The sequence below is a fragment of the Crassostrea angulata genome, chromosome 2 (genome assembly GCF_025612915.1).
Source record: "Crassostrea angulata isolate pt1a10 chromosome 2, ASM2561291v2, whole genome shotgun sequence".
Classification (NCBI taxonomy): Eukaryota; Metazoa; Mollusca; class Bivalvia; order Ostreida; family Ostreidae; genus Magallana; species Magallana angulata.
Genome location: NC_069112.1, coordinates 52,883,847 through 52,908,653, shown reverse-complemented (window position 1 = coordinate 52,908,653; position 24,807 = coordinate 52,883,847). Strand labels below are relative to the sequence as shown.

The 24,807-nt window shown below is 33.2% G+C and overlaps 1 protein-coding gene across 1 annotated transcript; it reads left to right on the top strand.

Annotated features, from left to right (window-relative positions):
* Positions 1-7,693: 7,693 nt before the first annotated feature.
* LOC128174480 (BPTI/Kunitz domain-containing protein-like) lies at positions 7,694-8,804 on the top strand. The gene is made up of 3 exons (XM_052840026.1): positions 7,694-7,706; positions 8,017-8,208; positions 8,578-8,804. The coding sequence occupies exons 1-3, from the start codon at positions 7,694-7,696 to the stop codon at positions 8,802-8,804; spliced, it is 432 nt and encodes a 143-aa protein (XP_052695986.1).
* Positions 8,805-24,807: the final 16,003 nt, after the last annotated feature.

The window sequence follows — 24,807 nt, the reverse complement described above, 5'->3', positions numbered from 1 at the left end:
GGTTGTCTGAGTTTAGCTAATGTTCTAAATTTGCTAGTTATATTAAGACAGTCACTATGACTGTCAAATCGGATGATTATATAATATAACTATTATGGACACCATTGTACCATAAATTTATGTCACTATTAGGACCCATGTCAAGTTATATCGACCGAAGACACGGACGCCCAGTCTGTATCCATCGCTTCGGTCAACTTCACTTGTCATGGGTACTTATAACCATATATCGACCTACAAAAAAGTCATTTACAGAGTGTTGTAGTTAAAATTTACTACGATTAAAAGTCACAATTATTTTAGGTTTGTTTTTTTTTTTACATTAAAATTGTTTTGGCGTTGCATAGGCAAAAGACGACGTCAATTTTTTCCATGTATAACAGTTTCACTGAAAGCGGAGAAAACCTGACTTTAGAACTGGATTCTAGCCATATAATTTCTGATTGGACAGCATTGTCAGAGATGTGTTTTATTTCTTTCTTTAAAAATCTCAAACTGTGCTAGAAATAGTTTATCTAAAATCAAGTTGGTATTTTTTATTACTTAGTATACCGTTTTTTCTTCTAATAAATCAAACTGTCTGGACCCACAATCGCTAAACTCATTAGGCTACATACGTGGATCCATACTTTTAGGGGGTATAAAGGTTTGTGTTTGCAAGGATAGTCCAAGGCCTATATTTGATGGTTTTACTATGTAAATGTATAAATTTGAAATTTCCAGGGGGTTCTGGAACCCCCCCCCCCCACCACCACCAGCACCACCACCAACACCACTTGATCTGCGCTTGGGTTGAATCAAATTCTTCTTAGTTTAGTAAGATTATTAAGTAGGAAAAAAGTCCAGAATTAAAAGTCAAATTATATTCCATAAAACCTCGGGATTTAAGAATTTAGCAAATTAATAATTTGAATATCAACATCTTCAAATTTAAATTTTGTCTGAAACTTGTAATTCATGATAGAGTTGATAGATTATTAGTAACATACAAGTCAGTATTTGTCTATAAAGCTTTAAAACATGATTATAAAACATATCTACAATTAAGATGTGAAAGTTAAGCAGCTCAAGATAAAAATACATGTACAATGAATGCAATATTTTTTTAAGGTTGAACATTCCTAAAAAAAAAACTTTCGTCTTAGGTACCCTAAAAATTTGCCGGATTTAATAATAAGCCGGTTTTAAAAATAACCCATTTATTTCTTGCACTTAAAATTACTTGAAAATAAGCCTGGTTTGAAAAAAAAGCCGGTCATGAGTTGACAATGTCATTTTGGAAAGATTTTAGAATACTTGAGTTCTTATGTGCAGCACACACCTGTTTACTTTATGCACTCAAAATGTTGTGTGTAAGCCACTGTTCCTGTGCATTATACGCATCCTCTAAAAGAAGGGATTTTATATTAAGATATTTTAAAAGTCATCGATATGCATGCGTTGAGAATGTATTCAAATCGTTTAAAAGTATTAACGTATGTTTGTGGATTTATACTAAAACAGCAAACAAAGTTAAACATTTAAATGATAAATGATTCAACTTTTTGATTATTGTAACATAAACATTGTGAAGAAACGGCTGTATGTCGCATATCGTCCTTGTCAAGTCGTTTAAATGATCGGTCTATTTTTAACAGTGTCCATCAGTATGCAAACCGATTACCACAGAACGGGGCCTAAAGTAGATAAGTAATGTTTTTAATCAAATCATAATTATTGCTTATCATCCTATACACAAATTAACTGTAAAGTCCGATAAGAAAGTGCATGCTTTTGACACCGAAAATTGTTACACAAACATTGGCAAGTCAACAGGTGGCTGGTTACGTAATGGTGAATACACTGGCTTAAACTTGCAAGATGCTAGGAACAGTGGTCGGAGTAGGTAACTATTCCTATACATGAAAATAAAACCGAATCAAAGACACTTGATAATTGTTCATTTAACTCACCGGACAGCTACAGACCTATTGCCTTACTTCCGTGTTTCCTTAAAATCTTGGGAAAACTGCTGCTAAACAGAACTAAATCTGCTACCTTTCCTAATCTTCAACAACAAGGTTTTCAGCAGAGACTTAGGTGTACATCTGCCTCCTTTAATCTACAAAAGACTCTTTACCATTGTATTGAACATAGAAGTCCTGCCTACGTCGCCTCCCTTGACACCCAAATCAGCGCTCGATACAGTCTGGGGACACTGCTTCACGTACAAACTGCATACACTGGACTTGAAGAGACGTCTGTGGACCCTAATAGACGGCTGCCACGTAAACACATCCTGTTCAGTTGTGTCTAATCAGTCGTACTCTGACTGGTTCCCTGTAGCTCAAGGAGTCGGGCAAGGTGAAGTTCTTTCTACATTCTTATACCTTGTGTTTATCAACCATCTGCTACAAGAACTTGAAGATCAGTCCATCCACTGGTATATAACTACAGATTTTCAAGGAAAAAATTTGAACTATGTTCAAGTATTAAGCATTGTTTTTTTTAATATTTTACATGTATATAATTTGTATATATGATAAAGTTTATCGTCATTTTGTTATTAAATGACCATCCTCCTTACCTTGCAAACTCGTACAACCACCTAGGAATTCTATTACAATGAAAAATATACCCTAGTGAACGAAAAACAATCACATTTAAAAAAGGAAGAGGAGCTTATTTTGCACTTTTAAGATATCCGAGCATCTAAATCCAAGAAATATTTCTAAACTCTACAAAAAAGTTTTCCTCCTCTCCGTCCTTCATGGATCTGAGTTCTGGTGCGACTCGTGGTAAAAGGATACTCAAAATCTCAACACATCTCTCATTTATTCTGCAAACATGCAATGACGCTTTCATAATGTCATATGTCATTGTGCAAACTCAAGAAACAATTTTTGACATTTTTAAGTTTATGAAATATGTGATGCATATGATCAGAGATGTGATTTTCATCTAATTCACATATTGTGCAGTTCGTTTTTGTGAATGATCATAGTATAAACATTGTTGTATCGCGTGGGAAATGTATGTATCCTTTGAAATGCACATGGAAGATATGAAGCGCAAAGTTCCATTACCAAAATTGTGGATTCTAAATAGATTTAAGAAACATAATAGCCCACGGCCAAGACGTCTGCGACAAATCCAAACTACATATGTAATCTACGAGATTATACTTAAGAAAGATTATAGAAAAATATATCGGTTGATTATCCCTATGGCTTCTTTTCCAATTGCATAAAAAGCAGAAACCGCTATTCCATTGCACATTTGAGTTAAATAACGAGAAACTAGCAAGTTCTGGTCCTGAATTCAATTCTGAGTCAGTATAAAAATATAATGTCTGCTCTGGTCAATGTCCAGACAATGATTGTCAAACTTAGTGGTAAAACACATAAAGCAAAATATATATACCAACCAAATTCAACCTGAGACAAACAACTAATAAAAACCAAGATCACAAATATCAACTGACCAACTCATGATCAAGCAATGTCCTTAGGATACGTGTACAGGTGTATGAATTAAAAGAAAGGGTAAATTGTTAGATGTATCTTATTACAATAGCTTTATTTATTTAAATAAACAATTTTTATACTCATACATCTATAATTGAAATGTTGCTCTAAGTTACATGTAGGTAGACCAATTAATGTCTTTTAGCACCGCCTCTTGTTACGGCAGGTGTGACCAGTCAGCAGAGGAAGCTCACTCCTCCATGGCACCTGATCCAACCTTAATTTATGTAGAGGTCCGTGTTTGTTCTGCTTCTGTTTGTATTTTTCCTCCACACTTTTGATTTTGTAACACTGTTTGTTATCACATTTTATTTCTAGATACTTTACTTTGTACATGTGTGTTTTTTAACTTGTTTTAATTACCACTACGTTGTAAAAAAATATACAGATGTGCATGTACATGTATAATTTTTCTTTTAGCCATTAATAAGCAACAATTCTAATATGTTTATATTATCATTGCATTATAAAAAAAATCTATTCTACTCTATAATAAAATTTAATTAATAACAATGATAATTTCCTCAAGCTTTGGTAATGTCAAAACTTTAATCAAAATATTCTGGCTCTAGATGGATATATATAATTGTCTGCTGCTTCCAGTACTGAAACTGTTCGGTCAAAACAAAATGGTTTAATCTAAATGGTTTATGCGGCACTTAAAAAGAAAATAAATCCGAGATTTGCAGCTCTTTCTTTCAATAGCTTATTCAAAATGACGGTTTTATACAAGACTATTATTGCATGTAGTAACTATGTTATTTTTTTTAATCAACTTCACCTAATATATAACCAAACTGTTGCAATTAAAATTTCAGAAATCTTTAGACTCCTTTCATTTATCAGATATAGGCCTTAACAATCAACATAATCCAGAATAAAAATAGTCTTGTGTCCTCCACATTTCCAAATAAGTCTTCTCGCAAAGAAATCAAAGGATGATATAAAGTATATATTATGCATATAAAGTATGACATAAAGATTAATCTGTTGCAAGACAAATGGTATTTATCTAATATACGCCAAATCTGATCTAATACGATTATTCTCTTCTTCTCGACTTCTGTCATCCGTGTCCAATTTAGTTCTGTATCTTTCTAGAAGTTGCGACTTGAATACCTCTGAAACAGGCGCAATGTTTAACAACTCAAACCAGACAGCGTAACTGAATGCAGTGACCACGCAGCGGCCGTGTGTCATCATGTCTTTTAGCCCAGTAAAGTTAGCTTTAAAGTCGGCTTAGGAAACAAGTGCATAATGCTCTTCAATTTTGCAAGACACCCTTCGTATCTTGTACAAATTTGTGACATAAATTACCATAATAACGTGAATGTTTTCATTGAAAAACTTGATCAACTTCCTGGCGCAGTTGTGACCCTTGTTTGAGCAAGGAGAATTATTTGTATATATGGTAAATGTTGCCTGACGTCATTGTTGCCTGACGTCATGACGTCAGGCATATCTCGATCTCCGAAACAGTGTAGACAATGAGATCAAGCAATATCATGATATTTCACAAAAAAGAGTAACCGATGCATGCATGTTTAAGGTGTCAGCATTTACATTCACAATTAATGAAAATGTTATATGGGATGTAATAACAACAGCGAGCAAGAGTTTTCAAGTACAAGGGATGTTTACAATGCAGTGCACGTGTGTAATCCTGATTTAAAAATAGACCATCATTCCACCATAGTTGAACGGTGAAAAAGGGGGAGGGGGTCATCGCAACAAGTTGTAACATATTGCCCATTATGATACAATGTAAGTAATAATTGGTGTTGGATTATTATTATTACAAGAGAGTCATCAGTTTGGATTAAAACAAATATATATTTATACATCGGAGGAACACAATCGCCAAAACGGGTTGTGACCCGATTTTCGTTCAGTTGGGCAATTTCATTAATCTTGAAAAGGGGTCATAACTCGCGTGTCTTACTATAAATGTACTACATTTAACAACTACGAAGTGTGTTTGTTAATTCGATAGCTTTCTTCTAAAACACCCGATGCAAAGTATAATATACATATACATGTATGTAGCTGTTACAAAAAAATGTCCAAAAATTCATCGGACCCCCTCCCTATGGATCTCTGCCAATGGATGAGTTCATTCAAACATAAATTATTAGTATTTTTCTCATGCAAGCTAGTTTTGATACTGACGATATGTCTGAAATTTACACCTGCTTGATTGCGCTACACTTATAAATTTAGTTTATCATTGTAATGAATATAAGGCACCATCACTGATTGAATTGTACTGAACGTTGTAACTGAAAGTTTAAGGTGTATATCAATTTACTGAGAAAAAAAATTCCATTCAAGCATGATGTACTTGGGGGATAAAACTCAGGTATGCATAGTGATTTAGAATGATTGGTGTACGCGGGTTATGTATTGTTCATGCAATTTTAGCAGCATATAAATTGAGTATGGATTAACTTTTTTTTCGTGCAATTGGTACAAAAAAGACTAGAAATCGACAGTATTTAATCTCAGACAAATTGGGTGTCATTCATTTCAATAGGGATCAATATCTTGTACATGTTCAACGATAAATTCCTACTTGATGATTATATAATTAGCTGTTTTTATCCATGTGCATGAAGGTGAATTAATTCAGCAAAAATCAAATATATCCCTCCCAGAGAGGGTCAGACTTGAGAGAGGATATCAACACCATGGTCAAATTCTGGAGACTATTGTACAACCTTAATGGACTTTTGTCTAATTTTCTGTATTTCTTTCTTTCAAGCATTACGGTACACTTCAGTGCGTACAGTTGACCCCAAAAGCAATTCGAGAGTTAACCAAAAGTAAATCCCGAGTGGACCCAAATTTTCAAAAAGTAAACCCAAAAAGTAAACCCGGGATTTAGTTTGGGTTTACTCTGGTGTTAGGTTGGGTCTTATCGGTACTGTATGTCTTAACATCGTTTTGCAGTTTTTTGGGTTATGGTTTGGTTATCTGGTTTGACACATGATGAGAAGCCTTGTTTTGGTTAACTACAGTATCTTGAATTGAGGACCTGTTAGAAATCTTGGGAGTGCTCAAGATTGCTAGTTGCGATATGGATTCTCCTTAATTTAGAATTTTGATTTTATTTATGCTAAATTATTTCACAAGGACATCAATCGACACATTCTCACAGTCTTTTTAGAGAGAAAGAGGGAGATTTCCTTATCCAACTAACTGCTTCTCTTCTATCATATCCTGACGAGCATATACCTTATGGAAAATTTATTTCGTACATCAAACCACCTTGGACAAATAAGAGTTATTAAAACCCGATGGTTCACCTAAAGATAAACAGAACGAAGCGTACGTAAATTACTAAAACAAAAAGTGTATATTCAGAAAATTTCGCCTACTAGGAAACAAAAAAGGGACACAGACAATATTTGATGAAATTGACGAAGCCGCTGAGATAGACAGAGGGACTTTATAAAGAACAGCGTGGTAAAAAAATACTGTCCAGAAAATCGATGAAATCTTTAGACACTGTATTAATGATTTCATTAAAAAACCATTCACGGAACAAGATGCAAAACAGTTGCGGAGAAAAAACATCATATTGAAACACTCAAAAGGCGAACTGTCCACTGTAATTTTGGTCTAGAAAAACGATTTCTTCTTTCGCGATTAACGTGTATTTGAGAAATGGTTGTTTTCGTTGAAATAACACGTTTATATCCCTCTAGTACATTTCAACAAAAATGCATTGGCAGTACCTCTTGACTTTGATTATTTAAAGCGGAATCTTAAAGGGGCCTGGTCACGATTTTGGTCAAAAATTATTTTTTCGGTTTTAATGTTTACAATGCTTCAGTGAGGTATTTTTAATAGGCAACTAAAATTTGAGTGTCATTTGATGAGTTATAAGCGAGGTACAGATCTTACAATTCTTTGCAATGTAAACAAAGCTTTTGTTTACATTATGAATGTTGAAGTGAAAATTCCAGTTTTAGACCTAAAATGAATGTATTAATCGTTAGGAACTGTTATATGCTTTAAATGAATAATAAGATAGACAAACCAGCTTGAAAACTAATTCTACTGGTATATTGAACCTATGTAAACAAAAACAGGGCACGAGGCTTGTTTACTAACGAAGAATTGTAAGTCCTGTATCTTGCTTAAAACTCAACGACTGGCACCCAAAGTTCATTTCACAATTAGAAATGCATTCCAAAAGTATTGCGAATAATAAAACCAGAAAAATAAAATTTGACCAAAATCGTGACCATGCCCCTTTAAGGTGTTATGGGACATCTGTACATATCAATGTGGATTAAAGTACATTATATCAAAATACTTTGACCGGTTTAGAATTTTCAAAATTTATAATTTTTAGCCAAAACATAACTTATAAAAATATTTGGAGAGGTAAAAATTGTAAAACCCCTAGCGGGACTCGAACTCATGACTTACAGATTCGTAGTAAACCCTATTACCCACTGCACTATACATTATTAGTAGTATTAGAGTATTTTTCTTCTCTCAGGTGAGGATGTCTGTACTCTTCCCGCAGTCACTGGACCGTGTCGTGCCAACAGGCGTCGCTTTTACTACAATTCTGTTTCCGATCTGTGCGAGCTCTTCCGGTATGGTGGTTGTCAAGGAAACAGAAACAACTTCCCCTCTCTACAAGCCTATCAGCAGAGGTGTGGAGGAGATGGCGGTATTTTTCCACCAGGTAAATCCCAGCTTTCTGAAAGTCACAACAGTCTATAGAAATTCCATTATAAGATGTTCACATAAATATGCATTCATTTACCTTCATACCTCGTATCGAAAAGATTTTCAAATTGTCAGTAAATATATATACCACAACTTCTGAATATTTCAATCTTATCAAGGTAAATTTAGGAATAATTCTCTTTGCTGCGAGAAAAAGTGTGTGTGTGGGGTGGGGGGCGAACCCTCTATGATGCTATGTGCCTTATGGTTAGGTCTAACTACATATATGCAGGCTAGGGCTAAGCCCCCCCCCCCCCCCCCCCCCCGGCTCAAACGCTTATGTAGCTGATTGAATTGAAATACATAAAATGGTCTCTTATTACAGGAAGTCCTTGCTCTTTACCGCATGCGCAGTCCGGTAATTGCCAAGCCTTCTTCCCGTCGTGGACCTATAACCCAGTCACCCAGCGTTGTCAGGAGTTTGTGTACGGCGGATGTGGAGGAAACTGGAACCGGTTTAACTCACTGATGGACTGTCGCCGGATAAGTGTAAACGGGGGAGGCGGAGGAGATATCACGCCATGTGAGACCATTATTCAGAAAATATCTTGACCAGTATTGTTTCTTAAAGTCCGTTAATGTTAGGTAATACAAAAACAAAACAACACAAAATATAACTTGTACTCATATGTATTATTTTCTACTTCAGATCATATTAATTTTTTTATATCTTTTTTTCGTTTTTTCGTTCAGTTGTTCAACAATTAACCGACAGGACTATACACATTCTAATATATGTACATGGCATAAGAGTTGCTGAAAATACATAATTTCATATTTATTTTTAACAAAAATTAAGTTTTTATTGTAAGAGTACATAGAGAGAGAGAGAGAGAGAGAGAGAGAGAGAGAGAGAGAGAGAGTGCTTGACGAATATTTAAATGAAGGCTACTACTAGTAACCTATGTGATATTACAATTGTAAGAAACCCCCTGTTGCCCCTTTTTTGAAGGCGTGTGCCGATTACCAAGTGCTTCCGGTCCCCGTCGGGCCTTTTTCCCGCGCTGGAGTTACAGCATGACAAGTGGGCAGTGTAAAAGGTTCGTTTATGGCGGTTGCACCGGAAACAGAAACAACTTCCAAACACGTCAACAGTGTGAGGACACGTGCTCAAACGCTGGAGGAGGTATACATATATAATATTATTGTACCTCTTTGTCTTTTTTTTTTCTGAAAAATAACGACGAATAAATATGCTATTTTATCTTACCGTGAAAACGTTCCACTAATTGAAGAGTATTTGTATGTCTTCACCAGCAGTTTTTCATTTCCTTAGTATTTAATTATACTCGGAAATTACAACTGAAATCTGAATGGCTGCGTTAAATTAAAAGTCCGATAACTCGAATTTGTTTACAACCAACAAACTTGCATCACTGGCATATACAGTTTACTTCTGTATTATAAGATTTATATTAACTGACTTTTCGGGCAATAGCAAGTGTCATCGTCTTTATGGCCAGTGAAAAGTTACATGTATATACTTTAGATAACTTTTCAGCAATTACCTATATTGGATATATTTGATGTAATATACTTGAAATTGTTTCCCTAAATGATATTTTTTCAGATAACTTTTTTACATATACAGTACCGATCAGACCCAACCTAACAGAAAGTAAACCCCAACTTAACCCTGGGTTTACTTCGGGTTTACTAGATTGGACCCAGAGTAAACCCAAAGTAAACCCAGTGTGGACACAGAGAGTAAACCCAGTCAGAAGTATACTCCTGAAAGCAGACGCTAACTGTTTATTCGGAATATACAAAGGGTTGGAATAACAGGCAGTAAGATGGTAAGATAAAATACTAGTCTGCTTCACACTTCAGTGCATACAGTTGACCTCAAAAGCAATTTCAAAGTAAACCCAAAGTAAACCCCAAGTGGACCCAAATTTTCAAAAAGTAAACCCAGAGTAAACCCAAAAAGTAAACCCGGGGTTTAGTTGGGGTTTACTCTGGTGTTAGGTTGGGTCTGATCGGTACTGTACATATTTTGATACAATTTACAGGAAACGGAAACCAGATTTGTACCCTTCCCGATGATTCTGGGCCTTGCATGGCGGCCATTCCAAGGTGGCATTATAATGCCCGCTTTAGAAGATGCAAGCGTTTTTTGTGCGGTGGCTGCCAAGGAAATGAAAACAATTTTGAATCTTGGGGACAGTGCCAACGTGCTTGTGGACGAAGAGTTGGATAAATTCAAATGGCTGACCACGTGTGATTTTCGAACACATGAATTTCAAAATCATGAACCACTACTGGCACTGTACCAGTTATCGGCTAAAATTTAATGTTTTCTTTTCGTAATTTCTTATTTCTTGATATTTTTGGTAAAAAATTGCCATACTTTAAATAATGAACTCCTTATTTATCAATCTGTTAGTTTATATCATTTTTTAGAACCGCAAACATCTTGTTTTGTGATTTTTATCAGGGCCCGAATTTGCCGAGTTTTTACGATCTACTGTACCAGTTATCGGCTTCGTGATAATAACATAGTAAAATCCCTGTACATGTTGATTTTGTACTCTGCTAAATGAAATTTGAATTATGTCCCTTGTGGGGTCAGACTAAAGTAGTCGGGGTTGTGATACATTATAAACAAAACTCATAAATTAATCTTTTATTATCATACGGTAATTCACCAAATTGTACACTATTCAATAAATAATTGTGCAATCAGGCGTTCAACTGCGTTACGAATCTCTCAGAAAGTAATGAATTCCTTTTGTTTATACATGTTATATGTATTGATATTATATGTCAAATCAAAGAAGGGATATAATAACGTATCACAAAGAGGTAATATTCTATTTTTAACTTATTACGTCATTTTCCCCACTGCTGAAAGTGCAAAGATGTAAAATCAGCGGTAAACAATGATTGTTTAAGCTCGTGTATAAAACATATTCAAGAAAGTTTTCAAGCAAACCTACTTTTCTTTATTCGAAAAAGACGACTGAATTAAAAAATCTTGGATTGTCCCGTGCTATAAACCCGAACTCTCAGTTTAGCCGATAACTGGTCTTAGCCGATAACTGGTACAGTACCAGTAATGTTTAAAGTTTGAACAACTAGATGATACCCCGCGCAAGAGCGGGAATTAACATTTTACATTTCATTTTCTGAATACACATTGTCCAAATCTTTTTTCTTAATCCTTTAAAATTGAAATAAAAAACAAACAAGCATAAAGACGCCGCCTTATTCCAGTTTGTTGCATTTGACTTGAAGAAATAAGCTTTTTTATTCTACATGTACACGTATGTATTTCAAACCTGTCAATAATAGGTATTTAGTGTATCTCTGGAATCCGTTTAAAAATCGGATGATTGATTGCGGGTTATAAGCGTTAAAAAATGATTTTTATGGAAATTTTGATTCTGCATTCTGGGTTAATAAAATAGATGATTATTTAAGGTTAACTTAACTTGTACCTAAAATAATTCGAAAATTGTTAAGTCGTACTTTAACACATTCGAAATTTTGTTGTGAAGTCGATCTTTAAATTGTTAAGGCTTTTCTTAATTCGTACTTAAAATGATTCTGATTTTATTAAGTCGTAGCTAGAATCATTCGCTTTTCGTAATTAAGATACTTTTGTTACGAGTTTAAGAACTCTGTTTCTTAGATGTATTTCTAGCTTTTCTTTCGACATTAAAGAAAGACCCACTCGTTTCTTTGCAACGAACTTAGCTCTAGTTTAATTTTAAATCATCAAAATCCTCTTGCTTCTTCATTATATTTTAATCACTTCTTTCTTAAAAGTTTGCGACAATAAAGTTTATAAAAGAATAGATGACGAATGTAAACAAGTATTTTATTTTTTTATGCCTACAATTTAACGATTAAAATATTTTTCAGTTTTAGTAGAATTTAATTTATTCAAATATCAGATTTCAGGGAAGTGTACTTCGTAATTAAAACTGATATGAACGTATAAACGTTTCTTTACAATTACCTGACTGTCATGTCTTTCAAGTTAGTTTGTAAAACTTGTGCGTTATGTTTCAAAAAACTATTTTAAAGCTGACTGCGTCGTTTGCAGAAAAAAATTATGTAATGTACAGAACTTAAAAATTGTATTTATGATTATTTCTATGACCCTTGTACAGAGACACTTTGAATTAAACAATTTGAGAGTACTTTCTGAAATTAAAACCTGTTAACAGCACATGTTTCAGTCTTTCTCTGTCGTCTGTCTGCCAGCCATCTGTTTCAATAGAGTCCTGCACTTTCTTTTTTGCAATGTACAAGAAACATGCTTTGTGTTTTGTCAAGATAAATTAACATATTACAAGTAATTTAATCTAAAAAACAGTTCCTGCTTTGTCATACAAAAGTCAATATACAGAGGTTGGTGGTCTTTTTAATGCACATCTCTACAAGTCTGTTCAACAGAGGAATTGATTTTGCAAGGAATGTTTTATCTAGAATCACTGAATCCAAATCAGTATTTTTTTCCACGAAAGTGCCATTTTTACAATGCTAAGACCACAATTAAAAATATTTATGTTTCCCCTAACTCGACCGACCCAATTAAATCTCGCCGACTGAATTTTTTTAACACATTGAAAAGATATTTTTGGTTAAAGAAACCTGATTTTATCCAAACCTGATTTTATCCAAATTCGTTTTTAGAAGACCCACATCTTTTTCGTTTTACAATTATTTTGATAGGCTCGATCATCAACATGGGCGAAGTACTCGCTTAATGAGCGGTAACTTCGCCGGATTTTCCTCCGAAAGAGTTGAGGTCGCCCTGTATTCTGAGTTCACGATCGCGTTATTTAACCCCAGATACATTAAAATGATAATCATTTAATTTGAAGGCGTTTCCACAGCCTCAGTTAACGACTGTTGTGATTAATCGATTGTCTTGCATGTATCTTTCATGGGTATAGATACAGGGTGATGCAACAAGTAGCCTACTGTGCATTGAAAATTGCAACCGATGTTTAATACTTTAAGTGTTGATATTAAAATTAATTGGTAACATGTAATTAGTTACTAACTCTGCCAAATTAATGCTAAAATAATCATATCATAAAACCTGCTTACATTTATGTTAAAAATTAAAATTATCCTCTACACAACGGCTCTTATTGGGTCAATAGGTTGGACTAATACCTCCAAAATACACAGAAGTAGAGAGACTGATTAAATTTGTCAATGAGCTAACACAATTACAAAACATTTCTTCTATAAAATGTATATATACATAAAATAAGTTAAATTTAATAGATTGGATAATAAGTTTATAAACTTTTAAGAAGTTTTATTCTTTTTAACTTGGTTAATCCAATATTGATTAAGGTTAAATTTAAATCTGTGTATATCATCATTCCTGAAGATTATGTTGTATCAAATATTTACATTTTCCCTGATGTCAAACTTCTCCCTACATTTCTGTAAGGGAGAAACAAATCTCCCAAAATTTAGGTTGGTACTTGTGAAATGAACTACTCTTTGTTTTGAAATATTTAAACAGTTCTCTTAACTTCGTCAAATTTCAAATCAACAGAAACAAAACAGTTGGTTTTGGTTATGACTATAATTAAAGTGAAATTGGGTCAATTTACAAAAAATATTTATTATCTTAATATTTTTTCTTCCCTAGCATTATGTTTCAAATTTGGGTTAAAATGTTCTTGTCAAAGATGGATATTCTCTGCAAGTGTAGTGATTTTGTGTAACTTTACTATTGTAGAATCATTAAATATTACTTCACAAATATTAACATTTATTACACTGCCTTAAGTTTATCAAATTATTGTTTTAATGTACTTTTAGATATTTTATAAACCAAATTTTGAAAAAAAATCATTTGATACTTCAAAGTAGATACATAATGATCATTCAAATGTAAGCTTACATGTACATCAACATACAAATGATAATGATTAATAAATTTAAGATGAACAATATCAAATTATGAATTTGACATTAAATTTGTTTTACAGTCCATCAGTACAAGTATAACAATTCGTTTTACAACTGGTCATATTTTTTTTAGTTTTGTAATCAATTAAAGAATTGATTTATTTTAAAATGTATTTTATATTTTGCCCTGGCAAAAAAAAACATTTTTAACCTACCTACCTACCCAACTTCAAAATTTAGGGTCGGGTTGGGGGAAACATAGATATTTTTAATGATGGCCTAAGATAGTATAAGATGAATAAAGAATATTACGGAAACCTAAAAGACATTAAAAAAATTCATGGTTTGGTTTTTACTAATTATGAATTTGAAATGTAGACAACAGAGTTATTATTCAAATCAGTGCCAGTATTCATAAACATTCCTTAGTGTTGTGCTAAAATAATACTAGGGTAAACTAAGATAACTTTTTTTAGCTATGACACACAAATACTCAAGTCATATCCATATACTTCTTAGCAAAATGATATTTTACAAAACGTCATGCTCCTTTTACCTTAGTCTGTTAACATAAAGGGTTGGAAAATTCTTGTCTATGATAAAACAGAGGCCGAGATTTTGTAGAGAGACCACTGGGTGTACAGAAGGTTTTGGGATAACTCACAACACTTATTTTTGTGTAAAACAAACAATTGCAAAATGGGTTGCCTTAAATTATGTTTTGAAATGAAGAAAATCAACTTTTTCAAATGTGTTTTTATAATTAGAGATTTTCGATTCTCCGAAATGGAATCGTTTTATCCCCCATCAAGAAATCAGTTTCAAATAGAATCTGCCGAAATAAATCTAATTCTACTACAGTTATTGCCGAGATCAAAGAGATGCCGCGGACATTATTCTCCAATATACCACGAACGTCATCAGTAAATTATCAGATCAGAAATACCTATTTGTCTCGCACTGACTATGAAAGTACAACTTCAAACCGTAAAAAGTTTTAAAACCATGTCAGTTTCACGTGTTAGTTCTAGTCAAAACGATGTGTATTGCCTCAAATGTTTATTTTTAAGAGATCAATGCGGCTGTTCCTATCACCTCCCTAGCATTTTTTCAATGCATGTTTTTACATAAAATATATATCGTGTAGTAGTAATAATCGTATTAAATTGCCTTTATAATATTAGGAACATGATTCAAAGATATTTTATAAATAAGATAAGAATATTAAAAAACCAAAGAAATTTCTGTCGTCTGCATGTGATTCCTTTGATCGATACACATGTAAACATTACCAACAAAACCATTGGGGTTACACGGAACAGCCGTCAAAATGACCTAGATCGTCTCTCTATAGCAGAAACGATCTGTAGAAATACTGGGCTGTTAGTAGAATAGAAATAAAGTTCTTGTTATCGTGAATGTTGCAGGATAACCTCCTCGGTCTCGAAATGTTGTTTGAAATATAAAAGCCTCGGCTAACGCCTCGACTTTTATATTTCAAAACAACATTTCTCGACCTCGGAGGTTATTCTGCAACATTCACGAAAACTCGTACTTTATTTCTTAAGTATATAGATTATAAAAGGTCATATCACGTCTCCTTTAATTTTCTTGCGCGGAACATCAGATCAAACGAGACGCAAATCTGATAATCCGCGCCCGGCAACGAGACGTGTTCCGGCTCTTTTTATCATTATACTGTTAAAATGATAAATTTATCTTATACTGTTGTTCATTTAAAAGTTTTTTAATATTACAAATCATTTTTTTAATAAAGTGTATGACGTTTTCTTATACATGTAGCAGGTCATAGGTTTTCATCAGTACTTCGCGTTGTGTTTATTTTTGTTTTGAGACTGAATTTGACTTATACATTAAGAAAAAAACTTTACTATTTATAAATAAGGCATGAAAACGACTTTACTCTCACTATAGATATACCAGATATAAAAAACCAAACTGAAAGTAAATGAAAACCAATATTACAAACCTTTTATATGCATGAATTTATTATAAGAAAAAAAGAACACAAGTCTATAGCAAGTACTTAAAATCCCCAACACTGAAACCTAATTTTAACAGGGACATCAAATAGACAGAAGAGACGGGGACTCAGGAGAAAAGTAGCTAACAAAACCAGCTGTCTCCCTCGTCAAATAAGGACTTACATCGGTTTATAAATTTTATACGGAAAAGAAAACAACGACAACTGTCATTAAAGTTATTGACTATCGTATAAAGTGGGCGTTACCAAAGTAATAGATTATATCACATCAGGATTGGAATGATAATAATAATAAATAAAAACGAAATCCCTATCTACCATGTACAAAAAAGGTATTCTTAAACGAACTCTTTTAAAACGCGCTAAAATGCAGATGTTATTTAATGTGTACACGTCATCAGTTTCAGGGAGTGGTGTTACGGAATAGGAAACTCAAAGACTGGAATCCGGAAAATCAGATCACACTCTGTAAAATTGACAGTATCAAGGAAGGAAAATTGGTTGGTATAAAATAAATATTTCATGGTATTCATGTACTTATGTAATATACCGGGTTAGATTGCTGACATTATTGAGCGAATGATGCTGTCAACAAAACTTATCTTGTTTACTTTCAGTAAAGATTTCAAACAACTACACATGATGTGTCGTTTAAAATATTTCAGCTAATTAAAATATTTAAGTGAAAAATGTTTCCCACGATTTTTTTATCTTTCCTTTTTTATATTGTATATTTATTTTTAGTTATTAAATTCAAAAAAATTCCTATATCTGAAAAAATATTTATTGTAAATCAAATACAGAAAACTGTTTAGAATGTAATATATAAAATAATGCTTTTAAAAATGTTAAAAGTAACATTTACTGAGTTCGTGTTCTGTCTCCTTTTTTCTTCAAAAACCGAATCATAGTCAAACCAATTAAAATCAGTCTTCTTCCTTAAAATTATACACATTTCCTTGAATTTTAAAATAAAATTTCACTTTTTGCAGTGTTCTGTTTATAATTATAAAACGACATCATTTATCAAAATACCATAATTTCATATTGTTTATATTGTATATTTATAATTTAGAGGTTTATATAATCGGATCATATCATGATTGAGCTGAACTTCAGTTAAAATGAGAAAACAAATTACAAATTGGCATTCTTTTTGATATAAGTGGTATACGATACGTTTATTCTCTATAAAAATGATGTTATTTTCAAAAGAAAAAGGACTTTTGGTCTTATCCATCGGTTTTCAAATTTTCAGATGTAAATTTATTCAGCAGAATATAATTATGACAACATATATGGATAACGGAATAAACGGAGTAAAACAAAATACTAAATCCCTTAAATGTAAAAATATGATCGCTATGTTATAGCATAGTTAAGATACGCTTTTCTTTCTTATGTACATTTTTTTTGCACATTCGTCACAATAACCATGTATTCCAGATAAGCTATGCAAGCTAAACTAATAATTGCATTTACATATAAGAATTGTTCCCACAAAAAACCCATAAAACAAGTAATGCTAAACAAACAAAAAAGAAATACAAATGGCAAATATAACGTTGCTTACAATTTTACGTTGATGCCTCCTCTTTCAATAATTGAGTACAAATGCCTTTTAGATATCGATCAAAAGGCTTATGTACAATAATTAATATCAGAATTGATGTAAATTTTAAAATAATTTATAATTGATTTCGTTTTGGGGTTTTCGTTTTTGTTTTCTTTTTTTTCTTAACAAAACCAATAATTACACAGACATTCCCAGGAAATAACATATTGTTTTAGACTTTAATATTGAACAATTGTTAATTTTGTAACAAAATTATCCTAAGCTTGAGAACAGCAGAGTAGTTTCATAAACTAATTTAAATTCAACTTGTCGAATTTTTATTTTGTTTTTAAGTTTGTGTGTCATATTTTATTTTTTATTTTTTTTTTTTTTTGCATGGGATCAAATATGGACAAATTATTCCCAATTTCTAATATTCTTTTTTTATTTAACGAGGCTGGGTCTAATTCGTTCTGCCCTAGATTTTTGAATGAAATTTTTTACATGAATTTCTACTGATATAATTATTATTTTAAAATTTAAAAAAAAGACATTTACCACACCGTTTGTTTAAGGGGTCCTCTCATAATTTGTGAATTCTTAACATATGACCCTATGGGATTTTGCTTGAAATGTATAAATTTTGCACTTTTTTTACAATTTTTTTAACTTCTGCCATGGGGATTTCTTTTTTCTGTTCTACATATTCAAATTATTGCTAAAAGGCATTAAATTGTCAAATAAAAAAACCCCTTTACCTTCTGGTTTGTCCCAGGGGTCTTATCAAAGTTGTTTTTTGTATGCCAAATTTCATAGATTTGTCAGATAATGGCTATTCCACAATATAATATCAATTTTACGCATTAAACGAGCTATTTTCAACAAATTTCGCTGAATATCTGCAGTTAAAACTATCACGCCATGGCAAAAAGATGACGTCACAATACAAATGAAACGCTGCGCGAAAGCGTGCGTACTCGATCTGTACTCAGCCTCGTTAACATGCATTTTATTGAAGTTGATATTAAGTTTAAAGTCATAATGGTATATGTTAGATACAGTGAAGCAGTAAAATAGCTTTTAATATACAATAGGAAAGCGTTTATTATACATAACAGCGTGCTGATTAATGTTTTCATTATGACTACGCCAATATATAGATGTTACATATGTAGAACTCTATGCGCAAGCAAAATAATGAGCCACATACAGATAAATGAATAAAGCGTCACAGACATACATTTACCAAAAAATCAGAATTATACATATTGAAAATGTTAAGAGAAAATTGAAATACGTTTTTCCCTCTATTTTTTTAAGCATATGGTTTTAGTTAATTTTCTAGATGGTAACTAAATATGATTACTCAGTACGACTAAAGTCATAGTATAGCAAACTACTATCATTATTTGCGAATTCACTTAAATTCATTGCGTGGACCCTGAGGTCCACGCAGAAAATATATAAGCAAGGTAAAACCGGATGCTATGGGGAAAATTCAGCCTGTGCATGAGCTAGCCTGGCTCCTGTGCGTAATGGGTAGCTCAGGGAACCAGGCTAGCACACGTTTATCTGAATCGGGATCGGGATTCCGTGCCATATGCACACGTAGGTTCAAAGGCGCTGTAATTGTAAAGTTGTCGGTAAACAGTACAGAAACAAAGATTTTCGTTTTAAAAAATGATATGTGATATGAACTATCAGTATTATGAAATAAGTTAATGTTATGCCGAAACTACAACATGCATCAAATAGCATAACTTGCAATGTTTTGTTTTTTTCCGAATACACAAGTAACTTAACTTTACTTTTATAGTAGGCGAGGCTAGAGAACTTCCCGATTAAATATTTTAAGCATTTAAGTATGATTGAATAATTATGTTACTGTATAAAAGTTTAAATCTCAAGAAAAATGCATCATATGAATATGAAATTTTTAATTTACACAAAGCTGTAACTGCATAGTAGTGCGAATCGTAATGTGTGCGCAAATAGTAGAATTCACCGAATGCCTGATACTGTACATGCAAACTTCATTCATAGATAGATCATAATTATTTTAGAAGTATGAATCCTTTAAATTCTTAGATAAAAATTCAGGGCTATACATACATGTATACGTAATACAACGTACAAATTAAGTGATTAAAAGCAGAGGGCTAAAGTCGGTGGAATCTCTGATAAACTTAAGGCTTTCACTTTTTCGTTGGAAACACATACAAATGGTCCACGTATTGTAGTCCTTTTTGGGAGTTGATTTTAATCAACTCTCCTATGCAGTCACTCAGACAAACCGAAAGTGAAACAGTGTTTGGACCTCAGCACAAATCATTGCTGCTGACAAGACTTAGTTCTTGAAAATAATTGATAAATTCGATGTAATGTATGCTAAAGCATTGTTTTTCAAGGATACGTATTTATAGATACCTTGAAAGTAGTCAGATTTTATATGGTACGAACTATCTAAATATTTTTTGTAGTCGTATGTATTTCTACGCCAGAGTTCAATATGGTCTCGTTCAACTCGACGCTCGATTATATGTGTACATGTAATATGTTGTTAATATCGTGCCATGGATCTGAATGTGATTTTATATGATTTAGATCCTTCCTAATACGTCTGTCTTCACCTTGTCTGCTCCTATCATAGTTTTCAAGCTTCAAGCCGTATACACGCATAATTCGTTTTCTGGATTCCTCTGACATGTTCATGACAGCGAGTAAGGCTTCCCAGACCTCTTTAGTAAACGATTCTATCTGGCAGCGGTTACCTCCCAGGCTCATTAGATCCCTCAATCCACTGTAATTTTTTTCGTGCTTCTCTTTTATTATGGATTGTATGTGGTTTTCAGCCTTTCCAGCATCTGCTCTCAATTTACATGACTTCCGTATAATATTGTATAGATGCGTGACATGTAAAGTTAATTGAATATTCAGATTTGTCTCTAAGAAATATTTTAATGACCGAGCACAGGAAGCACAGGGAGAATTGTTTATATAAATAGTCAACTTCATTGGTCCTTTGTAGTTCGCTTTCAGATAAGTTATCAATTTGGCCTCTGCGTGTTCAAATGAGCCATTATTTGCAATAATGATTGGTTTATGAACACCGTCGATCGTACAAACTAAGTATGTGGTTGATGCAAGACCTTCCGATGGCATATATCCGCGTTTGTGGTTCAAAACTGTTTTCCACATCCATTTTATGAAGTCTTTGTCATAACCTGATAACACGAGAAAACAACAACTGAAATTAATTATTTTTAAAGGGGCATGGTCACGATTTTGGTAAAAAAAAATATTTTTCCGGTTTTAATTTTTACAATACTTCAGAAAGGCATTTTTAATAGGCAACAAAAATTTGAGTGTCATTTGTTGAGTTATAAGCGAGTTACAGAGCTTGAAATTCTTCGCTATGTAAACAAAGCGTTTGTCTACATTTTTAACGTTGAAGTAAAAATTCCAGTTTTAAACCTAAAACGAATGTGTTAAACGTTAGGAACTGCTTATCTATGCTTAAAATAAATAAAAAAAATACACAAATAAGCTGGGAAAAGGTTTTTAATTGGTATATTGAACCTTTGTAAACAAAAACAGGGCACGAGCCTTGTTTACATGACAGAAAATTGTGAGCCCCGTATCTTGCTTGTGACTCTACGAATGACTCTCAAATTTTATTTGATCATTTCTAAAGCATTGTAAATAATTAAAAAATTAAAATAGAATTTGACCAAAATCGAGACCATGCCCCTTTAAAGGATAGTTGGGATTTGTATTACTCCGATCCTCTTAGATTATCGTATACAGTATTCTATGGAGGGTAATCGTGTTCAAAAGTCCAGACCTGCAAACTTGTAAGTCCGAATATGCGGTCGTGTTGGTGTGTAAGCCTGAGTATGATTGTGTGTAATTTTGATCGTATAACCCATAAAACTCAGGCATAAACACTTTAGAGTTGACCCCGTTGGCCTTCAATCTAATTTTCTCTACAGATGCAAAATTGCAGCTCTAAAATGCTGTTTGTTATTTACATGTAACCTGCCACCATAATACACACATAATCCATCTGTGGTCTCTGCATTTGTTTTTCCGTTTTCTGAAATAGCACGGCTGACATGTTACAAATCAACTAATGTAAAGTCTACAAGTTTGTCGAATTTTGACATGACCATATATGGAAACAGTGACGTCACCGATAAAAAAGGCTAGCTGCAGGTAAAGGCATGCCGTAATCGCCGTAATGGGGACGTAATAAATAAAAAAAATATTAGGTATGCTTTTAATCATTTTATCTCTGGACAACAACATTAACATTTTTAGGAAGTATTATTTTTCGGAAAATAAATCACGAGCTTGGTGTACATTTTATCAAGAGAATGTATAAAAGGTGCGAGTAAAGAATTCGATCGGCTGAAAAAAACCATATAATGACTTTGTTATTATATATAAGAAAATATCTTTAAAAGCATCCTTATCGCTACCACAAAGTTGGGACATGAACACCCCGCGCGAAAAATTATACGGGGTCGGCCAGCTGGACAATTAAATAACTGAGTTGCAAAGTTATCAATAAGTAAAACAAACTATTTAAAGACATTGGTTATGAGATGTTGATTAATATGAGACATAGGAAGCGACATCTCTCTTTAAAAAGAGATAAATAAAAATTCCCAAGATAAGGTAAAGTGTCGTGAAATTAAAATGTGTAAATATTATTTCAAAAATGTTTCATTTTGCATTGTCGGTAATATATAGGGGAAAAGCTCATCATGCAAGTGCAATTGTTTTTTTATTTCAAGCAATTATTACGGGATATGAGTATATGACGTCTTGAATGTCCGCTTCGGGTCGGTTGACAATGGTTGTCTCGGGGTGTCAATTTCAACAGTTACCCTCCTAAACAGACACTATTTATATAATATATAATTATGTGAATATAAATGAGAAGACCACATTCCACTAACCCTCCATTACTTCAAAAAGTACGTTTTCTTTACCTGTACTAGATATAATCCAACAAATATCAAGTTGCTGATTTGAATTGCTTACTTTTACTTTGGTTTCAAAGAAGTGAAACGGAAGAAGTTATTGTCTAATCGCTACTTTCGCTCTGGGTGATTGATAACTCTTACTCAGAAATTTCGATTGATAACTCGTATACAAAGTTGATTATGACATTGATTTAATGAAATAGAAATTTGTAATAGTATTTATGGTTAGGAAAGGTACATGCATTTTTTATTTTACAGAAGTGTGCAATCTATGATAAATATTTTTAGTTTTGAACGAATTTTGTCATAATTAAGCCCCCCCCCCCCTTTGCAATGGTGTAATTTTATCTAAGTTTTTGCATAAAAATTTGACCAATTAATATGACATTGCATTTGTTTTAATCTTTTACAATGAGGCATATTTGTCAAAAGTTGAGGAAATGCTATTGGAAGGGTTTTTTTTTTAACTATAAAATTAAAATAGAGTGCACACACACACACACACACACACACACACACACACACACACACACACACACACACACACACACACACACACACACACATGCACGGTAGCGATGCTATATCCCCTTCGCAACAAGTTGCGCGAAGGGATAATTACATGTATAGTTACATACCATTTTCCGCAAAAAATACAAAATCTTTGCAAGTAGTTTAATTTTAACTAATTCAGAAAATAACAAAATAAACAACTGAATAGAAAAGCTGTCAATGTAACAGCCAACCGGGTTTCTTTTGTGTGAACAGTATCCATAATCCTTATTTGTCAATCCTGAATTGATAAATACTACCTATCCAGAGAATTGGGGTACTCTAAAATGACAAAGTTCAAGCTGGTATTTGCTTTCATATATTATCAGGAATCAAAATTCTAAGCAATTTGCATACCTCTGATAAATGTACAATTGATCTGCAAAAGAAAAAAACACCTATCTTGAAAACTGTGGGAAGAGTAATCGGTACAATAAAGGTACCCCTGTGGCAGCCACTTGCCCGCCCGCCCGCCATTTCCACTATTTCAATAACCGGAAAACCAGGTTTAAATTCTCTCTCAAAATTCTTAGAATTCAGAAGCAATGGAGTTACAGTCTCCGAACCCCATGTCGCTCAGAATATATTCACCCCCTTAGGAAATTTCTTGATCCCTCTCATTTCTAAACAAGAGGCCCATGGGCCACATCGCTCACCTGAACAGCAGTTCCTTCTAACATTACATTTCGTAGCATATGCTTTTTCTATTTTAAACATTGAACCCCTTTCTGGGGACCCAGTTATGGTCCGAGGTTTATGGTTGGCTTGAACAACATAAATAGTAACATAGGAATGAAAATGTGTTGCACTGCGGTGGGGCCGCACGTACACAACCTGAAAAACTGAACGTAGAAGAGTTCCACTTCAAGAGGAATAACTCTCAGACTGTACAGAACATCAAGAAAGATAACTCTTGGTTCCACTACATTAGAGTTTACACAATTTGAGGATCCTTGCATTGTAATCTCACAAACTGTAGCATTATAGTTCTCGAGAAAAACTTTTTAAAAACATTTTCAATATATCTTTCTATGTTAAACTTTGAACCCCTCTTGGGGCCACAGTATTAGTCCAGTGCTAAAGTTTTAATTATTTGGAATCTACACTATTTAAGGATGCTTGCATAGTTATCTCACAAGCTGAAGCATTATAGTTCCCTAGAAAAAGATTTTTCAACATTTTCCCTCTATATTTCTATGCTAAACTTTGAACACCTCTTGGGGCCCCAGTATTAGATTGAGGTCACGGCTTTTATAATTTCGAATCTACACTATTTGAGGGTGCTTACGTAGTTATCTGACAAATTGATGCATTGTAGTTTTCGAAAAGAAGATTTTTAAACATTTTCCATATATACCGGTACTTCTACATTTAACTTTTAACCCATCTTGGGTCCCTAGTATTAGTCCAGGGGTCACTATGTTAAAACTGTCGAACCTTCATTATCCAAGGTTGTATGCATGATAGTAATCTCACAAATTGAAGCATTGTAGTTCTCGAGAAGAAGATTTTTTAACATGTTACCTTTATATTTCTATAATAAACTTTGACCCCATCTTGGGGCCC